Source organism: Thunnus thynnus, chromosome 18 (genome assembly GCF_963924715.1).
Source record: "Thunnus thynnus chromosome 18, fThuThy2.1, whole genome shotgun sequence".
Classification (NCBI taxonomy): domain Eukaryota; kingdom Metazoa; phylum Chordata; class Actinopteri; order Scombriformes; family Scombridae; genus Thunnus; species Thunnus thynnus.
In genome coordinates this window covers 22,306,652-22,323,802 of record NC_089534.1, presented here as the reverse complement: position 1 = coordinate 22,323,802, position 17,151 = coordinate 22,306,652, and the positions used below count along the sequence as shown (strand labels likewise).

Here is a 17,151-nt window from a genome sequence, read left to right as displayed (position 1 = left end):
ATGCGGTCACATGCTCACACACTTTTCTCCACAAACACACACACAAGTACGGTAAATATACAATTCAGTGTAGTTGGGAGTATATAGCCGCTTGTCAAATCCAAACCAAGTATGTCAGTGACGAAGGATTGTATTCACCGACCACACATTCTGAAATTAGGCACAAATTGAAATAGTTCCACCATTTGTTATCACCAGTTTCACTGCAAAAAGTGACATCACTGTGCTGTTTGCCAGATGGTCCTTTTTAAGTAGTTTACAGTCAAGATGAAAATACAAGAATCATAATCTGAGTTATGGTCAGAGCTGGGAGGGATTAAGCAACAATGCAGCTCGTTTCAACAATAATGTACATTTTCTGTCCAATGACGCACATCATTACAGTACTTTATATACAATGTCTAAAAGCTAAAAGCCCCACAGAGGCCCAAAGTAAACCCCAGTGAATTTGAAGGATTTGCTCTGGCTCAGCTCAGTGAACTTGTACTTCACACTGCAAATCCACACACATGCACAACATACAGGTGCAAAAATACATTCCTGTGCCTGTCTTCTTTAGAAAGTATCTTAAAGCTGGAAATATGGTTTAACCCCTAGAAAATTGTTTTTGTGCTCAGCTGCAACACACCTATCTTACTTTGTTTCCTGCTGTTTGTTTCGGATGGCTGTAAATTTGGGGTTTTCAATGTACTTCAAGTCCCTTTATATCATGGCTACAAATCCAGTCTTTGTCCAGAATGTGTTATAGACACCATGTTGCTGGATACTTGGGATATTTGGAGTAGGATCTTTACAAAGTGAAGATAAATCTCCCTTCAAGTTAGTAACACTGTGGTTTAGTTAAAACATGTTTAGACAAAATGTGTTAAATACATGTTATGGTCAGATAGCAACAGTGTCTCCAAATCTGGTTTTGCTGATCTGATCTTTAATATACTTTATCTTGAGTCTTGGGGTTTTATATCTTCCAGTTGCAAAAAATAAACAAACAAAAAGCCAAAAACAAAATAAACAAAATAAAACCCAAAAACTTGCACCCAGTACACATTACATAGAAAGGAATTACAGGATTCTTTGTGTCTATAGGAAGATTGTATTAAGGTATATCCTGCAATCATAAGAATTATTAGTTTTTTTCACTCTGGAAAAAGATGCTTCAATTTCGAGCATAAACTCTCATGTAAAAATGTCCAACCTGTAATAACACAATCCATGATGTCACCTGCTGAAATTTAGCTACATTTCTATGCAAATGATGTTATATGTTAGATATGAAATGAGACCTGTCTGCATTTCCCCCATTCAGGACCGCAGAGTCCCAAAGTGCTAGGTTGCGTCTGATAGAATGGGAGACAGGGCAGAGCACAGGCAAAATGGAGAGCACAATCACTCTTCAACAAGTGAACAGCAGTCTGATCGTTCCACTCTGTATAAACCATCAGGACTTGTGATTATAGTCTGGATGTAGAAGCGACCGGTTTGGTGTCAGGGTACAGTGCAGCACTCGCACTATCAATTTATAAACACACACTTCATGTCTGAACACATAAAGACCTGAGCAAGCAATTTCCTCTCTGACCTGACAGCAGCAATTTCACATCAGCCTCTGCCTTACAACCTTTTCTTCTATACTCTCACTCGCACTTGTACACGTACACTTACCTCTAGACATGCTAATGGCATCGAATTGGCCCTGCCATTATGGTCATATTAAGTTTAAATTAGCTCCAAATGACATTGAAATGATTTTCTAAATGACTTGAATCAGACTTCAGCCACGGCCCTCTGTCTCCCTTGGCAACTGGAGAAAAGGGTTGTGACTGCTCATTTGCATTTTATCACCAAAATAAAGTAAAAATCACAACATCAGGTGACTATGCTGGGTGGTGGGCCACCATAGAGAACAGAATGGAACAGAGGAAAGAGAGGCAGGATGTCTGTGGGGTTCATTAAGTCTGGCACCCTATGTTGCAATTCTGAGTTACTTTTGTGCTAGCTTCTGTTGTTGGAGACTAGTCAAAAGGGCCTTTATTACAATTTCAGTTTCAGTTCATTCTATTTCAATTAATGATACTAAAATTCATGTTCTCATTAAACCTGCACCTTCTATACCAAATATTGCAACCTGCAGACACCCTGGATGAAGAGAAAGCAAGACTAAAAAGAAAGAAAGAAAGAAAAAAGAAAAGAATACAAAAGAAAAAAAGGGTACCATGGATAATACTGAACAAAAAGCTGTGTGTTAGTCTTACAGATGATCCCAGCCGGTCCACACACATGCTTCTCCATGCACTGGTCACACGACCTCCCAGATGCCCCGACCCTGCAATGGCATTGGCCGGTGACAGGGTCACATGGTCCAAGGAACGCCCCCCACAAGGAACACTTACACTCCTCACAGTGACCGCCAGGCATCCGCGGGTTACCATGGTAACCAGTAGAACACCTGGACAGGGGGACCATGGGAAGATGGAAAGGGTAAAGAATAGTGTTGCTTGCAACCAGAGGTTCACATTGCTTTTACTAGAGACTGCAAACAAATGAAGCCAATTTCAAAGGTGCACAAACAGGAAGTGAGAAATAATTTATACATATGTAAAATACTACCTAGATTACCTTGTATTACAAAATTATGGTTGTAACCAATTATGGTTATACTCTTATTGTCAGAGGCTTTGTCCCAAAGTCTTGGACATTTAATGTTAAGTTCATGATTTTTAAGCTGAACCTTTTTACATTATTCATGGCAAGATAGTGCACCTCTGTGTGTGTGTGTGTATGTGTCTGTGTGTGTGTATGTGTCTGACCTCTCACAGTATTTGCCCTCGTATCCCTCAGGACAGGCTGTACATCGGTAGTCATCGAACCCTTCAGCTACACAGGTTGGACTAAAACTAAACACAAAAAGATTTCCCACAATGTCAAAATACTTCCAATAGTTTAATTTTTAAGTAACTTTTAAGTTCCAATACGCATGTAAAAAAGTGCTGAGTCAGAACATGACTGATGGGAAGATAAATACAGTAATAGAGAGAAAGACACATAGAGGACATGACAGATGACCAATACTTTCAATATGTAGAAAAGAAACACACACTGAAGAGTACTTTCATATCAAACACAAAACTCATCAAAACCACACAAACAGACAGATGTACTCATAATTAGGAGATGATGAAGGGGATGAATGAGAGCAACAAAGAAAAGAAAGAAAGTTTACTTGTTCTCTTGGTTGGTAAGTGGGCAGGCGCAGGGTTTACAGTCATCAGGGGAACCTCGGACCACGCCGTAGAAGCCTGGAGCGCAGCGTTCACACCGATCACCCTCCGTGTTGTCTTGACAGTTCTACATGCCCATGCACACACACACACAAACACACACAGAATGGATGTTATATCTGTGGAAAAAAAAACAAAACTACATTGACTTCTATTCATTCTGTAACCCAACTATGACTCTAACCCCAATGTGTGGGTGTTAAATTCCCCATCCTCCACACAGCATGAGTTTGTGTGATGTGTGGTTGGTTTGAAATTCAGAGTTTGATCGTGTGAGCAAATGAAGGCAGCTGCAACAAAATGACAAAAAAAACAACAAAAAAAAATCTCACGCTGCTTATCCAGAGAGCTTTTTATCTTTAAAAAAGAAAACTAATTTTCAAATTAAATTAAGAGCATTTAGGCTAGACTTTCATCTGGATGTTGTATTTGAATATTGCCTCTGGCACAATGAAAACAAGACACCAGATTTGCTTGAGCAAGAAAAAAATATATTTTTTTGATGATTAGAAAATATGAAAAGTTTATAGACGTGTGATAAAATTAATATAGTATATTTCAGATCTTCTGATCAAAGCTGGGAGGAAATTAGTGCTGTATAACTCCTTAGATGTGTGCAATCCCTTGCATGTGTCTAATTGTCTCAACTCGACAATGAGTAATTGAAGAGACGACAGATGGGGTCACTCATCATCCCCTCCGTGATTACTGACAAAATGGCATTGAGGAGGCTTGTTTTTTTTGGTGAGTTAGATTATTTTGGCACCATTGGTTGATTAACACCGACACCAGATGAAGAGCATAAATAATAGTGGCATACTGCTATTATTACCCACTGACAGTTCACTCCACAATTTTTGATAATAGTAGCACTTTTGATCACTGGTGTGCTTTGCTGTGAGGTGGTAAATTCAGAGACTTTAATGACATGTTTGACAACATGTTGGCAGTATCCTTTCAGTTTTTATCTCCTTAAAAGTTAGGAGCTGCCTGCTGCCAAGATTTTCTGGGTTTTTTGGGGGTTTTTTTTCTGACAGAGACAAATAGATGAAAACAGTCATCTGATTACTTTTATTTTTTAGGGAAAAGTTGATTGAGCAGCACCTCCGGACTGTCACTGGGAACTACCCAGTGTGGTTGCAGCTGCTTCTGCTGGAGCTGTGTGGAAATCATTACTCATTTCTTTTCACCAGCACTCCAGGCCTTCACACTGGTAAACTTGTTTCTAGCCTGGACTAGTTCTGATAGGAAATGTAGCCATCCACACACAATAATGAATGATTTTTGGGCCTCGTCCCACTTCTACAGTACATGATGAGGTGCTGTGAGACTGTGCACAGCGGCGGCCAAATAGCTGTTAGCTGACAGGTGCGATCGCACACGTTTAATAAGCTTCCTTCGTTAAGAGCAGGCCATCTGAAATACTCATTTACTTTGCAAGATTTCACTCACCTGTTTTATATGAGAGTAGCCACAAGGGTACAATGACACACACAACCACACATACATATACATAAATAGATCCAAAATATTTTCATATCCAGAGACGTTTGTGTTCATCTTATTTGCCACTATGCTTATTATACAGCATAACATACACACAATACTTAGTCATACTTGTATTCTGACATCACAAAATACAGTGTGTTTATTTACATATTCTGTACGTTTCCACAATATGAACACACTTAACACACAGAAATACACACAGAAATGCTCACAGATGCAGACACATCGAACTGACACACACCCGCACACACACGGTGCACTCAATCATATAAAAACACAATGTAAACTCACACAAATATTTTACATACTGTATACACACATAACTCTCTCCTCTTCATATCCCCAGGGTCCTGTCTTATGTGTTCGCCTTGTTTGTTGAAATGGGAACTTCAATCAGTTCAACAGGAAGTTGCCTCTTAACGAGGCAAGTCATTTCCATTAACTTCCTGTGTTCCTTGTTACCGCTAATTACCACAGAAACAAACTCGTTTAGCATTTTCAATTTAGCCCGCTCGGTTAGAAAATGCTAATGACGCTGTTATGGAGAGCGAGATGGAAATGTGCAAGGAGAAAATGGCTGGGAGGCAAAGAGAGACAGAAATCAAACACAATAGGGGAGGGGGAGGGGGGGGGGAGTAAAAAGAGAGAAACAAATTGGCAAAACTAGAGAAAATTAAGGAGAGATGAGAAAGAGAAGCAGAAGCGGTGCGGAGGAGGATTTGGACAAAGAAAAATGAGAGAATTGAAGGTAAAAGAGAGGGGGAATGAAGGGGAGATGAGAGGAGACAAAGGATGAGTAAATGCATAATTGAGGATAAGAGGAGAGAGAATGTAGGGAATGAGAGTTTAGCAGATAAAAAGACAAGAATATGGAGGAGTGGAGGAACGACAAAGAGAGGAGAATGGATAGAGGAATGAGAAGAGATGAGGTAGAATAGCAAAAACTGAGAAAAAACACATAAAAAGAATCAGAAATCAGAAAATATTGGAGGGCAGATGAGAAAACAAGCATATTGGAGCAAAACTACAGTCTATATATTTAGAGTCTTATGAAAATGCTTGACGTCATGTGGGCAAGCATGTGGCACAAAAAAAAAAAAAAAAAATCCAAAAATTGAGAACACAGCTACTGCCGGCATATTTCTGAGTTTGTTGCTGAATGCATATTGTGTCACTACAAAACACAGTATACAGTGCACTAGTGTTGTAACCACATCAGACCACATAACATAATGGCTCCTTATCAGCCATCCAAAACAAATCTCAGTGGATAGAGTTTTCTGACAGCGTGAAGGGTTTTCTCTTTGGCCGTACAAGTATGTCAAAAACAGTGTAATTCTCTCAGTCTGCCAGTGTTTTTACAAATCAAATCCAAGTGGTGACCTTCGTTCAGCGCGTGAACAACTATTCCCTGGGGCCAAAGTCTTCAGATGGGGGACATACTACATAGCTGACAAGATTGGGAAAAGGCTGGGAAAGACTAACAGCTAACAACTGGCATGTGCAGATTTATCTCACAAGCCACTAGTTGGATTTAGGGGAAGACATGCAGGGAGGATCTCGTTCAATGCAACTCTTAAAAACACAGAACCAAAACAAAAATGAAACCGTGGAATTTCTCTCTTTCTTCCTGGTCTTGCGAGTAAAAATTAAAGAAAAGAAACTACCTGTTGTGTTTCACTTTAAGGGTCAGATATTGTTTGCCTTTGTCATGTGCTCTAATTGTATTTCATCTTCTCATATTTTCATCTTCTCTCGTTCTAAAAGTAGCCATGTAGCTTTGGGTCAGATCCAGAGGAGAGGAAATTACACAAAATATGAATAAGCCCAGGGTCGTTAATTATTGCAGGGCTAATTACATTACCTGACATCCTCCCCCCCCCATACACACACACACACACACACACACATCTTTTTCTTTCTCTCTCACCTCACTTTCTTTTCCAGTAGCTACCTGGCATATGGCTGTATGAGGGTCTCCAGCGACAGAGTGCTCCCAGGCACACACACACATACACACACACTCATTCATTTACCTGGCATATGGATGTCTCAGGGTCACAGGTGGATGAGTGCCCACTGCATTGGCATTGAACACAGCTGCCCATACCAGCAGCAGTGGGCACACTGGACGCTGGAGCAGATGCCAGGGAACCGCTGCGAAGACGGTAGAAACCTGCAGCACACTCCTGCAGAGAGAGAGAGATAGAGATAGAGATAGAGAGAGAGAGAGAGAGACAATGAAAGTAGAAATACACTATTAGATCCAATTTTGGTAGCATTTGTTCCCACAGTCACAACACACTATGTATGATATTTAGATGCACACACACGCTTACAAATCACACACAAATATTCTAAACAACACTCAATACATGGAGACATAATTATCCTTAATTGTTATTTCTCTAGGCAACTGTTGACCACTCTCACTTTCACACACATACACACAATTAAGAGTTATTCCCTTCAGTAACTTTTGAGCACACACATGCACGCACCCTCACATACCCGCTCACATAAACATACACACACACACACACACATACATAGACATGCAAGGTAACTCTCTCTCCCTCTCTCTCCTGTTCAGTAATAATTAATGGAGTCCATTTAAAGAGCCATCTGTTCCCTCTGCTAGCGCTAAACGCCCGTTTAAAAATACTTTATTAACAACGACGGCAGCTACAAATAGAATGGCCATCTGTCAGCCAAGCCCTCTACGACCTGAACATTTCAAGTTTAGCTACCGTTTGCTATTTGGCTTCCATTTGGCACTTTTTCAACAGTATCTGTAGCTTCTAAATTATGTACACGACTAATTCTTTTTTTTCAGGCAATATAAACGGGTGCTCCTCTGCACTCGAAATAACAGGCGACAAAGTGAAACAGAGGTTGAAAAATATAGTTAAAAGTTTGCTGGCATGCCACGTACTCCTTTGAGATTAACACAATAATACTTAAATGACTCTCAGGCGCCAGCGTCCAGTGGAATTGCTCAGGACTGTTGCCTCGGTGTATCATAAGCCGTCTCTACAAAATCCTCATTAAACTGAAGATTGAGTCACTCCTGTATGCTTTCTGTGGCTTAAGAGAAGGAGCTGGACGCAGCTGAAAGTCAATTGCTTTGACAAAATCACAACTCAGTGGACGAGACACTCAGTGAGGCTTAATCCCGGTTAAGCAAAGCAAAAAATAAAATACATAAAAAAACAAAACAGGAGAGTCTGAAAAGCGTCAGGGCGGCTTAAAACTCTGAACTAAATGTAAATTGGAAAGTTGTGAGATACTATTGAAAGCCTAGTCTGTGACCTCCATGTTTACATTCTCTCTCAGTGTAAAGTCAGCACACAAAAAGAATTCATTCCTTTGAGCAGCGAGGGAACGAGAGAAAGAGGGTAACTCACACAGTGATTCGTGTTTGTAATGTCAGATCCAAAATATACATTCTCAACATGTGTCAATACAAATTCTGGGTATTCATTTTTTTGTAATATTGCCATACAGTGTTGTACTTCTGGATCTTCTTTTTGTAATGAGGACATTTCATCACACAAATAATTAAAAATACTAGAACTGAGTTACAGAAACTTAGTGATGTATTTTACATTCATATACATTGGGTATATTGTGAATGATTATCTCCTAGTGTCCTAATTTTCTATATGACATTACAAAGCAGTTGCAAACAGAACCTGCTGTAACTTGTATTCTGGCAAAAGTTCAACCCAGTAAAATCAGTAACTGATTCTGTGGTCTGGCACAATAGTTTGTCCACCAAAAAGTACTTACTTGGTTTATTTTTAACTGTAAAATGTCCAGCTCAGTACATATGTAAGTCACAGATCTTCACAAACCAAATTTAAGGGCTCTTCATCAAAAAATGTTTGGGGTTTTTTTGTGTGTTTGTTTAAAAAGGCAAACATTATCAGCCAATATACCGTATATTGTTATATGATTTTATTAAAAAATCTCAAAAATCAATATTGGCCTCAGTCACTTGCTAATGTTATGGGACTACTTTAGTTGCTGCCTGCTACAACAACTGATTACCTGTATTGTAGTTCTGAGATTTTTTTCTAGAAAAAGGTAACATTTTGTAGATTTTACATGTGCATGTGTTTCATTTGTTTCGTCGTGGACGTCGTACCTCACAGGAAAGTCCCGAGTATCCAAGTGGACACTCACACTTTTCTATCTGATGGGCTTTCTCACTCTCTTTGGTGGGTCTACCTTCCTCTGCCACCGTTAGACTGATCTCTGAAATGCTGGAAGAGAGAAGGCAACAAGTAATTATCCAAAAAATGTAATATGTTTGATGCATGCATGTTTCTAATAGCAGTGCTTTCTTGGGACATTTGGATTAAATCAAGGTACTATCCTTCCATCAAATCAAAGATGATATGCAGCACGTTATATTATACATATTTAGATGTCTAATATGGGATATCCAGACAAGACTATGTGGATTATTTGCAGGAGGTTATAATGTTTCTGCTGTGAAAATGGCCTTTAGTGGAGACAATTTTATTAATACCCCTTGAGATACAAATGAGAGGGAGGTTTTTCCCACTGGTTATACTTTATTCAGCTATCAAATTTCATATTTGATAGTGAGCCACACCGTGTGGACACACATGTAACTGTGTGTGTGTGTGTGTGTGTGTGTGTGTGAGTGTGTGTGTGTTTTACCGGCTGTGTCTCATTAAGTTGCCGTGCGATGCCTTAATTAGGATGTAGTCCACATAGAACAAAATGTCCATGAAGTCCTCTCGAGTCATAGACCGGCCATCTGCATACTTCCACTCATGCTACACACAAACACACACACACACACACACACACACACAGACAGAATACACTGATAATTCAATTTTATTACTGCAGTCTATTACTGGTGTAATCGACTCTGCTTGTATTGACTAACAGAGTTCGCCAAAAATAAATACAATCAATATTCTGTTAAGTTCTATTATTTTTGTTAGTATTTAATAGAAGAAGTTATTTTTAAAACCCATGACTCAAATATTTCTTCCATTATTTTTCAGTATCCCACTTTCCTCCAAAGCCTTAGTGTACCTCTGTCATGTCAATCTCGTGGCGTGTGAGTTGACCAATTTGGAGTCCCGGTATGTGGCGTGTCATCAATATGTTACGGTTAGGACCACCCTTAATGATGACCTGAGGCTCATATGAGGAAGGACCAGTTTCATCTCTGGCCTCATAGTACACTGCATATTTCAGCTGCCCACCGTATGCTGTGATCTGAAGAGAGATGTAAAAAATTGATTGAAGACATTTAACAAGACTGCTCTGATTTCACAGTTTTCTACATAAACACAAACACAGTGAGATTTCTCACCATAGAGCCTCTGAACTGCTCCGGGAGTTTCCAGTAGTAAGGTTCAGAGAGAATTGAGGTGACCAGCTCTGAATGGGCGAGGATCTCAGGGTGTTGGAAGCTCACCCCTTTCCTCGTCTCTATGGTGTTGGATTTATCCACCAGGGGGAGCACAGTCTGCTCTGGCTTCAGTGTTAACTAGGACACACAATAATGATGATGATATTAATGTGACGCCCAGTTGAACCTTGTAGAACTGATTCCAGATGTTTATACTTTTTGTTGGAGAGAGAGTTTTACTATGCACTGGAACCTAGTCATATCATGCTGCCTATACCAGTGAATTTGGGTGTACATGGGTACTAAAGATTTAAGTAAATACCTAGTTGTATAGTAGGATTTCTATAAGTATATTTGGGTTCTGACTGTGTAAATTTATCAACTATAGTTCCCTCAAAAAATCCACAATGGAACAAAAAAAGTAGTGTCCAGTAGTCTCTCCTAACAATTCCTCAATGCTGCATCATTATAGGTGTGAAAATTACTAAATTGAGTGTCTATCATACAGTATGGGGAGAGGTGAATGAATGAATGAATGAATGAATGTACAACTTAAGATTATACTGTAGAAACTCTTTGAGAAGTTTAACAAAATTTTGATATAATTCATTAATTGATATGATCCAATAATTTATACATTTTAAAAGTGTGAGTACAAATTATTTTGTCTGGCATTGCAGGATATGAAGGATGACTAAATATCAAAGAAATATTCCTAAATATTCTTTTCAGCCACCCTCTTGTTTCAGCTGCATATTTTATCATGTCATACTTGATGACACAGACTGGCTGAGAAAAGAGCACAGCACTGGTGAACTGGGAGGGCTGAATAGCATAATAACACAAGCCGCTCTTAAATTTAGCAAAATTTCAACTTTTGGCATGGGGCCTCAGTATTCCATGAACCAACCCTGTTTATCATGTGTCCATGACTCATATCAATGTCGTTCTTTTTTTATTCAGTCCTCATTTCCTCAAATCCTAAATGATGCTGGCTGAAGCAATACTCCGCCCTTGCTCTTCTTTGACTTTGGAAGACATTGATTTAAAATGAGACCCCTACCTTGTTACAGAAAAACATTTGTATCTTTGGGTCTTGTTTCATCTGTGGACACAGAGGATTGTAGAATATCCTTACTAATGAAGGATAGATCAATGCAGCTTTCAGAACAAGCCACATGGCAGCATCTTTTATGCAAACCTTTAATTGAGACATGGAGGATACCTTCTTGTCTCCAAATACTGTCTGGCAGCATGCTATCCAAAAGTATCAAACATTCTGTGGCAGACTTTTTTTGTGAATCTGTCAAATGAATTTTAATAATGTAGGTATAGGCATTCTAGTCATTTCAGTAACAAGATGTGGATTATTATCTGTTGTTTAATAGACGATGTTATTTACTCTTCAGGTAAATTTGAGGGCTTTTAGTTGAAACTTAAAAAACAGATTTACAGGGGAGAGATGTCACACATTTAAATGTATCGTTATATGACTGAATGAATCTCCACAAATGTGTGACATTTGATATATCAGAGGCATGAACAGAACAATCAGTAAGACAATGAGCCTGTTTTTTTGCACAGATGTGTTAGAACAGAAAGCGACCCTCTTGCCTTTTTTTTTATCATTTTATTATTGCTAAACTATCACATAACTATGATTTTAGCCCAATTGTGATTCTTCTTTGGCAACAATGGGTAAAGAAAGGTGTTACCTTCTTCAGTTAGTGTGAGGACTGCTCTTGCAGTTAATATTATTAGCGGTCAAGGTCAGTTAATGTAAATAACTTTCAATTTCTGAATATAACTTGAGCCTGATGGTGTCACACTGATTCTTGCTCTCTGATATGTGAATACTGTTTGAGTTATTACTGACAATCTGGAGAAAATCTACTCCTTTCTTTCTCATTCTCTCTGTTTCCTACTTTATGTGTTGATATTTCAATATTACTTTAATTATATCAGGGCTTATTATTGACTGTGGGTTGTGGTTGAGTGGACTGATTTAAAAATAGATTCATCTGTTGCAGCCTGGATCTTTCTTTGCCCCTGTAGTCCAACATTGTTGATATATTGATATTGTTTGAATAATATCTGAGGCATTATGGAAGAGTGCTCTTCTGAAATCTATTAAATTACTATAGCTTGGATACACTGGTGATACTGGCTGCATAATAGAGAGGCAGTCACACATGGAATGTGAAATTGCTTATTTCTATCTCAACTATTACTTAAAATGAATTAAATGCCACACATTAATGTACTGTAGCTATCTTAACTGGTTTTTCATTTGCATTTTCCTTGATAGAAACATAAAATCAAACCATTTCCAAAAAGTTTACCATGCAATAAAATAAATACACATTTATAATTTATAAATACAAATTAATGTAAGTGAGTTTTAGGGAGGCAATTTTCAGTCCAACATATGAGAGTGAGACTGGAATGTTTCAATTGGCAGTTTGAAATTCTGTAGAGATTTCCAATAAACAAGCCATGCATGTTATCTAAACAACCAAATCAGATCAGATATAAATCATATATAATAGGACGCGAAGGAATCGTAAAACTCAACACAGCATACAAATCCTGGAAAACTTACTGTCAAATCCATAAAATGAAAATAAAACATCTCTCCAATAACCAATATACTAGTTTTTTTTTGTCTAGTTACAGTTTTGTTTCCAAAATTGAAAATTAACAAATTAGACTGAAAGTTTTTAGCATTTAGCACACATACAGAATGACACATATGTTTGAACATCCTAACAATGAAAAAATGTAAATAGATTTGTCCTTTTTTATATATTTCCCAAACTTGTATGTTTTTTCTTTCTTTATTAGGATCCCCATTAGCACCAGCACAAACATTGGCTACTTTTGGGGTCCATCAACCATACAGTCACACACACTCATACACACTATAGCCACATAAACACAGCAAACAAAACAGCTCATCTCACTGAATTAACAAAGTACATATGGAAGAGGAACAAACTTTCATCCTTTCAACAGACATTAAGCCATACACAAAATTATAAATCAATAACAATTACTCAAGAATTCATGGCAAACCTGATTTTTTTCCCCTTCTTCATACAAATAAATAGTATTTTTTAATAAACATAAATCTTTGCATGAATAACCTTCTTAAATTTTATATTTATCCATCATGCATATTTAATTCCAAGAAATGTGGTATTTAAATATTAAATATTATAAAATATTCCTCATTCTCTGCCAAGGGGGGATTCTACTTTCCCCCAGGTTTGCTTTTTTTTTCTTACACCATTTTTCCCTAGGTTACACTCACACAATTCAATTATAGTTCCTGAAATGTATGGAGATACTGTTTTGACAAAGAACCGATCTTTAATATTCTCTTGTACAATATGCACTGGCAATGAATTCCACCTGACCATGGCTCTCTACATGACTAATCTCTCTATCACACTTGTTTTCGCTTTAGGTAGCATGAACCTTCTTTCTGTCGCATATCGTGTTTGATAATTGTGTTGAGCAAACTGAGAGAATAACCTTTCAGACAATAGCTTTGGTGATCATGTCACCAGTAAATTTCTCTCTAAATTTAACAAAGCATAGGTGGATCATTTATGATCCAGTTTTGTCTCTTGTACTTGTTCAATAAGTATATTGTTTAGATTTAATTTCAGTGTTAGTTCAGCTTTTAACTGATACCTTGATCCTATTATAACAGACTTTGTTTGACCAACATTAAGCACCAATTTTGTGCTCGTTACTCATTCTACCACTAACCTTAACTCCTTGTGTAAAATGTTCAGCTTTTCTGTTGATGTCACAGCTACATATATTGTTGAATCATCTGCATACATAGCCATTGGAGCCTTTTCTAAAACTAATGGAGGATCATTAGCAAAGGCAGAGAACAATATTGGCCAAAACAGCTGCCTTGAGGTACACCACAAGTAACATGTCTAATCTTTGACAAACTGCCATTAAAGAAAACTGTCTGCCTCCTATTTGTCAAGTAGCTCTTCATCCACTTTATGGCAGTAAAAGTGAAGCAATAATGTTTCACCTTGTCTAACAATAAAGAATGATCTATAACATCAAATGTCGAACTGCAATCAAGTAAAACTGCACCCACTAACTTCCTATTATCCTGCTCACTTTGCTAATCATCTGGGATTTGTGTCAGGGCTATGCATGTAGAATGCGCTATAAGCATGTTGATAATCTGTGTTTATGTAATTAACATCAAAATAAGATTGCATTTGTTCAAAAATAATTCTCTCCATTACCTTTTATAAAGCTTGTAACAATTTATAGGGTGGCTATTTGTACCAGAAAGTGATGCTGCTGGATCCTTTGAAAGCAGAATAACTTTTGCTATCTTCCATGCCTGTGGACAAATACATTTTTGAATACTCAAATTAATAATATGACAGACAGGAACAGCAATTAAACTGGTAACAATTCTAAGAAATGTAACATCTAAATTATGTACATCTGGTGGTCTGTCCTTGCATTTATTAAGCAGACTTATAATTTTTGCAATTTTAAATTTACAGTTCTTATTCTTCATTATTAAATCCTTAATTAGTATTGTGGAGGTTCTATTACTTGTTTGGTGCATATTGCTCCTCAAATTGTTTACCATGTCATGAAAATAATCATTAAAATAATGAGCAATTTGTACTGGTTTAGTCAAGGATTTCCCCTCCACTTCAAGATTTGCTTGACAGGATTTGGGCCTACGTCGCTTTACTAAACCCCACAACTTTTTCTTGTTGTTCTTTAATTTAATTTTCATAAAACCATTGTGTGTATTCTGTTGAAATGAAAGTAAGAATGAGGTGTACAGTGAAATTTCACTGTAACTGAGTCATATATGTGTACATACACGTACTGTTTCCTATATAGCATGTGCTGTACTGTATATACCCAACTACATTTAAAAATTATTTATTATTCAAGGTTTTTTTATACATTTCTTTGTCAAAAATATATAGTATTCCAATAATGATAGTATTTTATTAAACTAATATGGGATTGTCGATCCTCTGTACAGTTAAGTAGACAATAAATATGTGTTTCAGGAAGTAAACAATTAACTTTGTTGGATTCATTGATTGTTTTCTACCAGTACTTTGTGTGTAGGTAAGTTTACAATTAATAATCTCATTACAAAATGGTTTCAATTTGGCAAGTAAAAAACCTGATTTTTCTCTTCTCTAAAATCACTTGAGAGCCCTCTTTAAGGTATTTTCCTTTCTTTTCTTATCAGTGCTTTCACCTTATCTTTGCTCTCTATAGATTTTTCCATATTATATTAGTGCAGATCTTCACAGCAGTATTTAACAACCAGGATTTATTCCTCCAATCAGACATGCAGTTATCCCATCACAGATAAATAAGAAAAGCCTGCATGTATGGCAGAATCTGTCTGTGTGTGTGTGTGTGTGTGTGTGCACGTGTGTGTGTATGCGAATGTCCCTCTCCTCTAGCCTCTGTGTAATCCCATGCTGTGTGAGTATGTGTGTGTCTGTGTGTGTGTGTGTATATACTGTATGTGTATGTGAATGCATGTGTACTGTGTTTGTATAGTCTATGTGAATGGGTGTCTAGATATGGTGACTGTGTATGTGTGTGTGTGTGTGTGTGTGTGTGTGTGTGTGTGTGCGTGTGTGTGTGCACGTCCACATGTCCCACTCCACTCAGTGTAATCTCACGATTCAGTGGTTCAGAGAAAATCTCCCTCTTTCCAATAAACTCCATTTTTTCTGTCTTTCTCTCTCTCTCTGTCCAGCTCTCTCTCTCTCTCTCTCGCTCTCTCTCTCTCTGTCAACAATAAATGAAGTGAATGTTTGTCGTTCAAATGAAGCCTCTCACTACAGACCATCTGAAAACTCTATGGTTACCACGGAAACGCCAGTTTATAGCCGACGGCAACCGTTTCCGAGATGAAGGGCCTTTATTAAAAACAGGCTGCCACTCAACAATTGACTGTTAACTTGCTGACTGTCTGTCTGATGGTCTCCGCTACACTTATATACCTTTGTTTTTGACTTTAAACTGGTATTTTGGTTTTTGTTTTCATGTTTCAAAATCAAGTTTAAACCAGACTATCTTGAGCAGTTTCAAAGTTTTAAACTAGTTTAATTTCATTTAAATAAATGTGGTTTCTACACACCTATCAGAAAAAACTCCATGATGTGAAAGAGCTCATTGATTTCAACTTTGTTTATTCAGTGAGGCAAAAAAAAGACAAACAGTAGTACATATCTTTTCGGATGCACTGCGCTGTAATTATCATGTCACCTCCTGAGAGCCTCCTTGACAGTTGGACACGCGTAACCATGGTAGCTTATGCCAATCACAAAGTCTGAACTATAATAAAAAATATATTTTGCCTAGCAAAGTGAAGCCTTACTTAAAATGAAGTGTTATTGACATTACACCAGTGCTGCCTTGGTCGCTGTCTGCCATTGTCTGTTATGTTGTTGTTGTTGTCATCAAATTGATAATTGTATGCAAATATGTCATGAAAACAAAGGGGAAGGGTTCTTTTTAAGGAACTATGAACAAATAAACCAGTCTGGAGATGGTTCACTTGATAAACACTGAAGAAACAGAGGCTGAGAGGAATGTCTTAGATGTACACAACTTATCATTCTTAGAGCTCATTTCTGAAGATGATACAGAATATGGGCTCAAGTTTGGTCTGCTGAGAACTATCCCAAGCTATATTACAATAATTAATATACGGATACACCATAGAATAATATAACATAGTGGCTACCTCAGTGTTGATCAAGTGACATGTTTTGCCTAGTATATCAATACTCTTGGCCAATTTCGTGGTTCTAATAATAATAACAACAACAACAACAACAACAATAATAATAATAATAATATTAACAATAATAACTAATATTACTATTATTATTAACTTTATTTATATAGCACTTTTCTTAACAA

General features: G+C 37.5%; 1 protein-coding gene across 7 annotated transcripts in view; it reads right to left on the bottom strand.

The window, feature by feature from the left end:
• lama2 (laminin, alpha 2) overlaps positions 1-17,151 on the bottom strand; it is a 206,463-nt gene that overhangs the window by 54,162 nt on the left and 135,150 nt on the right. For 5 of the 7 annotated variants that reach the window (XM_067573019.1, XM_067573021.1, XM_067573020.1 and 2 more), the window contains 8 exons: positions 10,150-10,326; positions 9,867-10,052; positions 9,480-9,598; positions 8,938-9,055; positions 6,824-6,976; positions 3,221-3,345; positions 2,808-2,894; positions 2,253-2,446 (listed from right to left, as the gene is read on the bottom strand). In XM_067573019.1, coding sequence (XP_067429120.1) covers positions 2,253-2,446; positions 2,808-2,894; positions 3,221-3,345; positions 6,824-6,976; positions 8,938-9,055; positions 9,480-9,598; positions 9,867-10,052; positions 10,150-10,326 — 1,159 coding nt within the window. The remainder of the gene's footprint in view (positions 1-2,252; positions 2,447-2,807; positions 2,895-3,220; positions 3,346-6,823; positions 6,977-8,937; positions 9,056-9,479; positions 9,599-9,866; positions 10,053-10,149; positions 10,327-17,151) is intronic. The other 2 variants (XM_067573022.1, XM_067573025.1) reach the window with 1 other exon arrangement.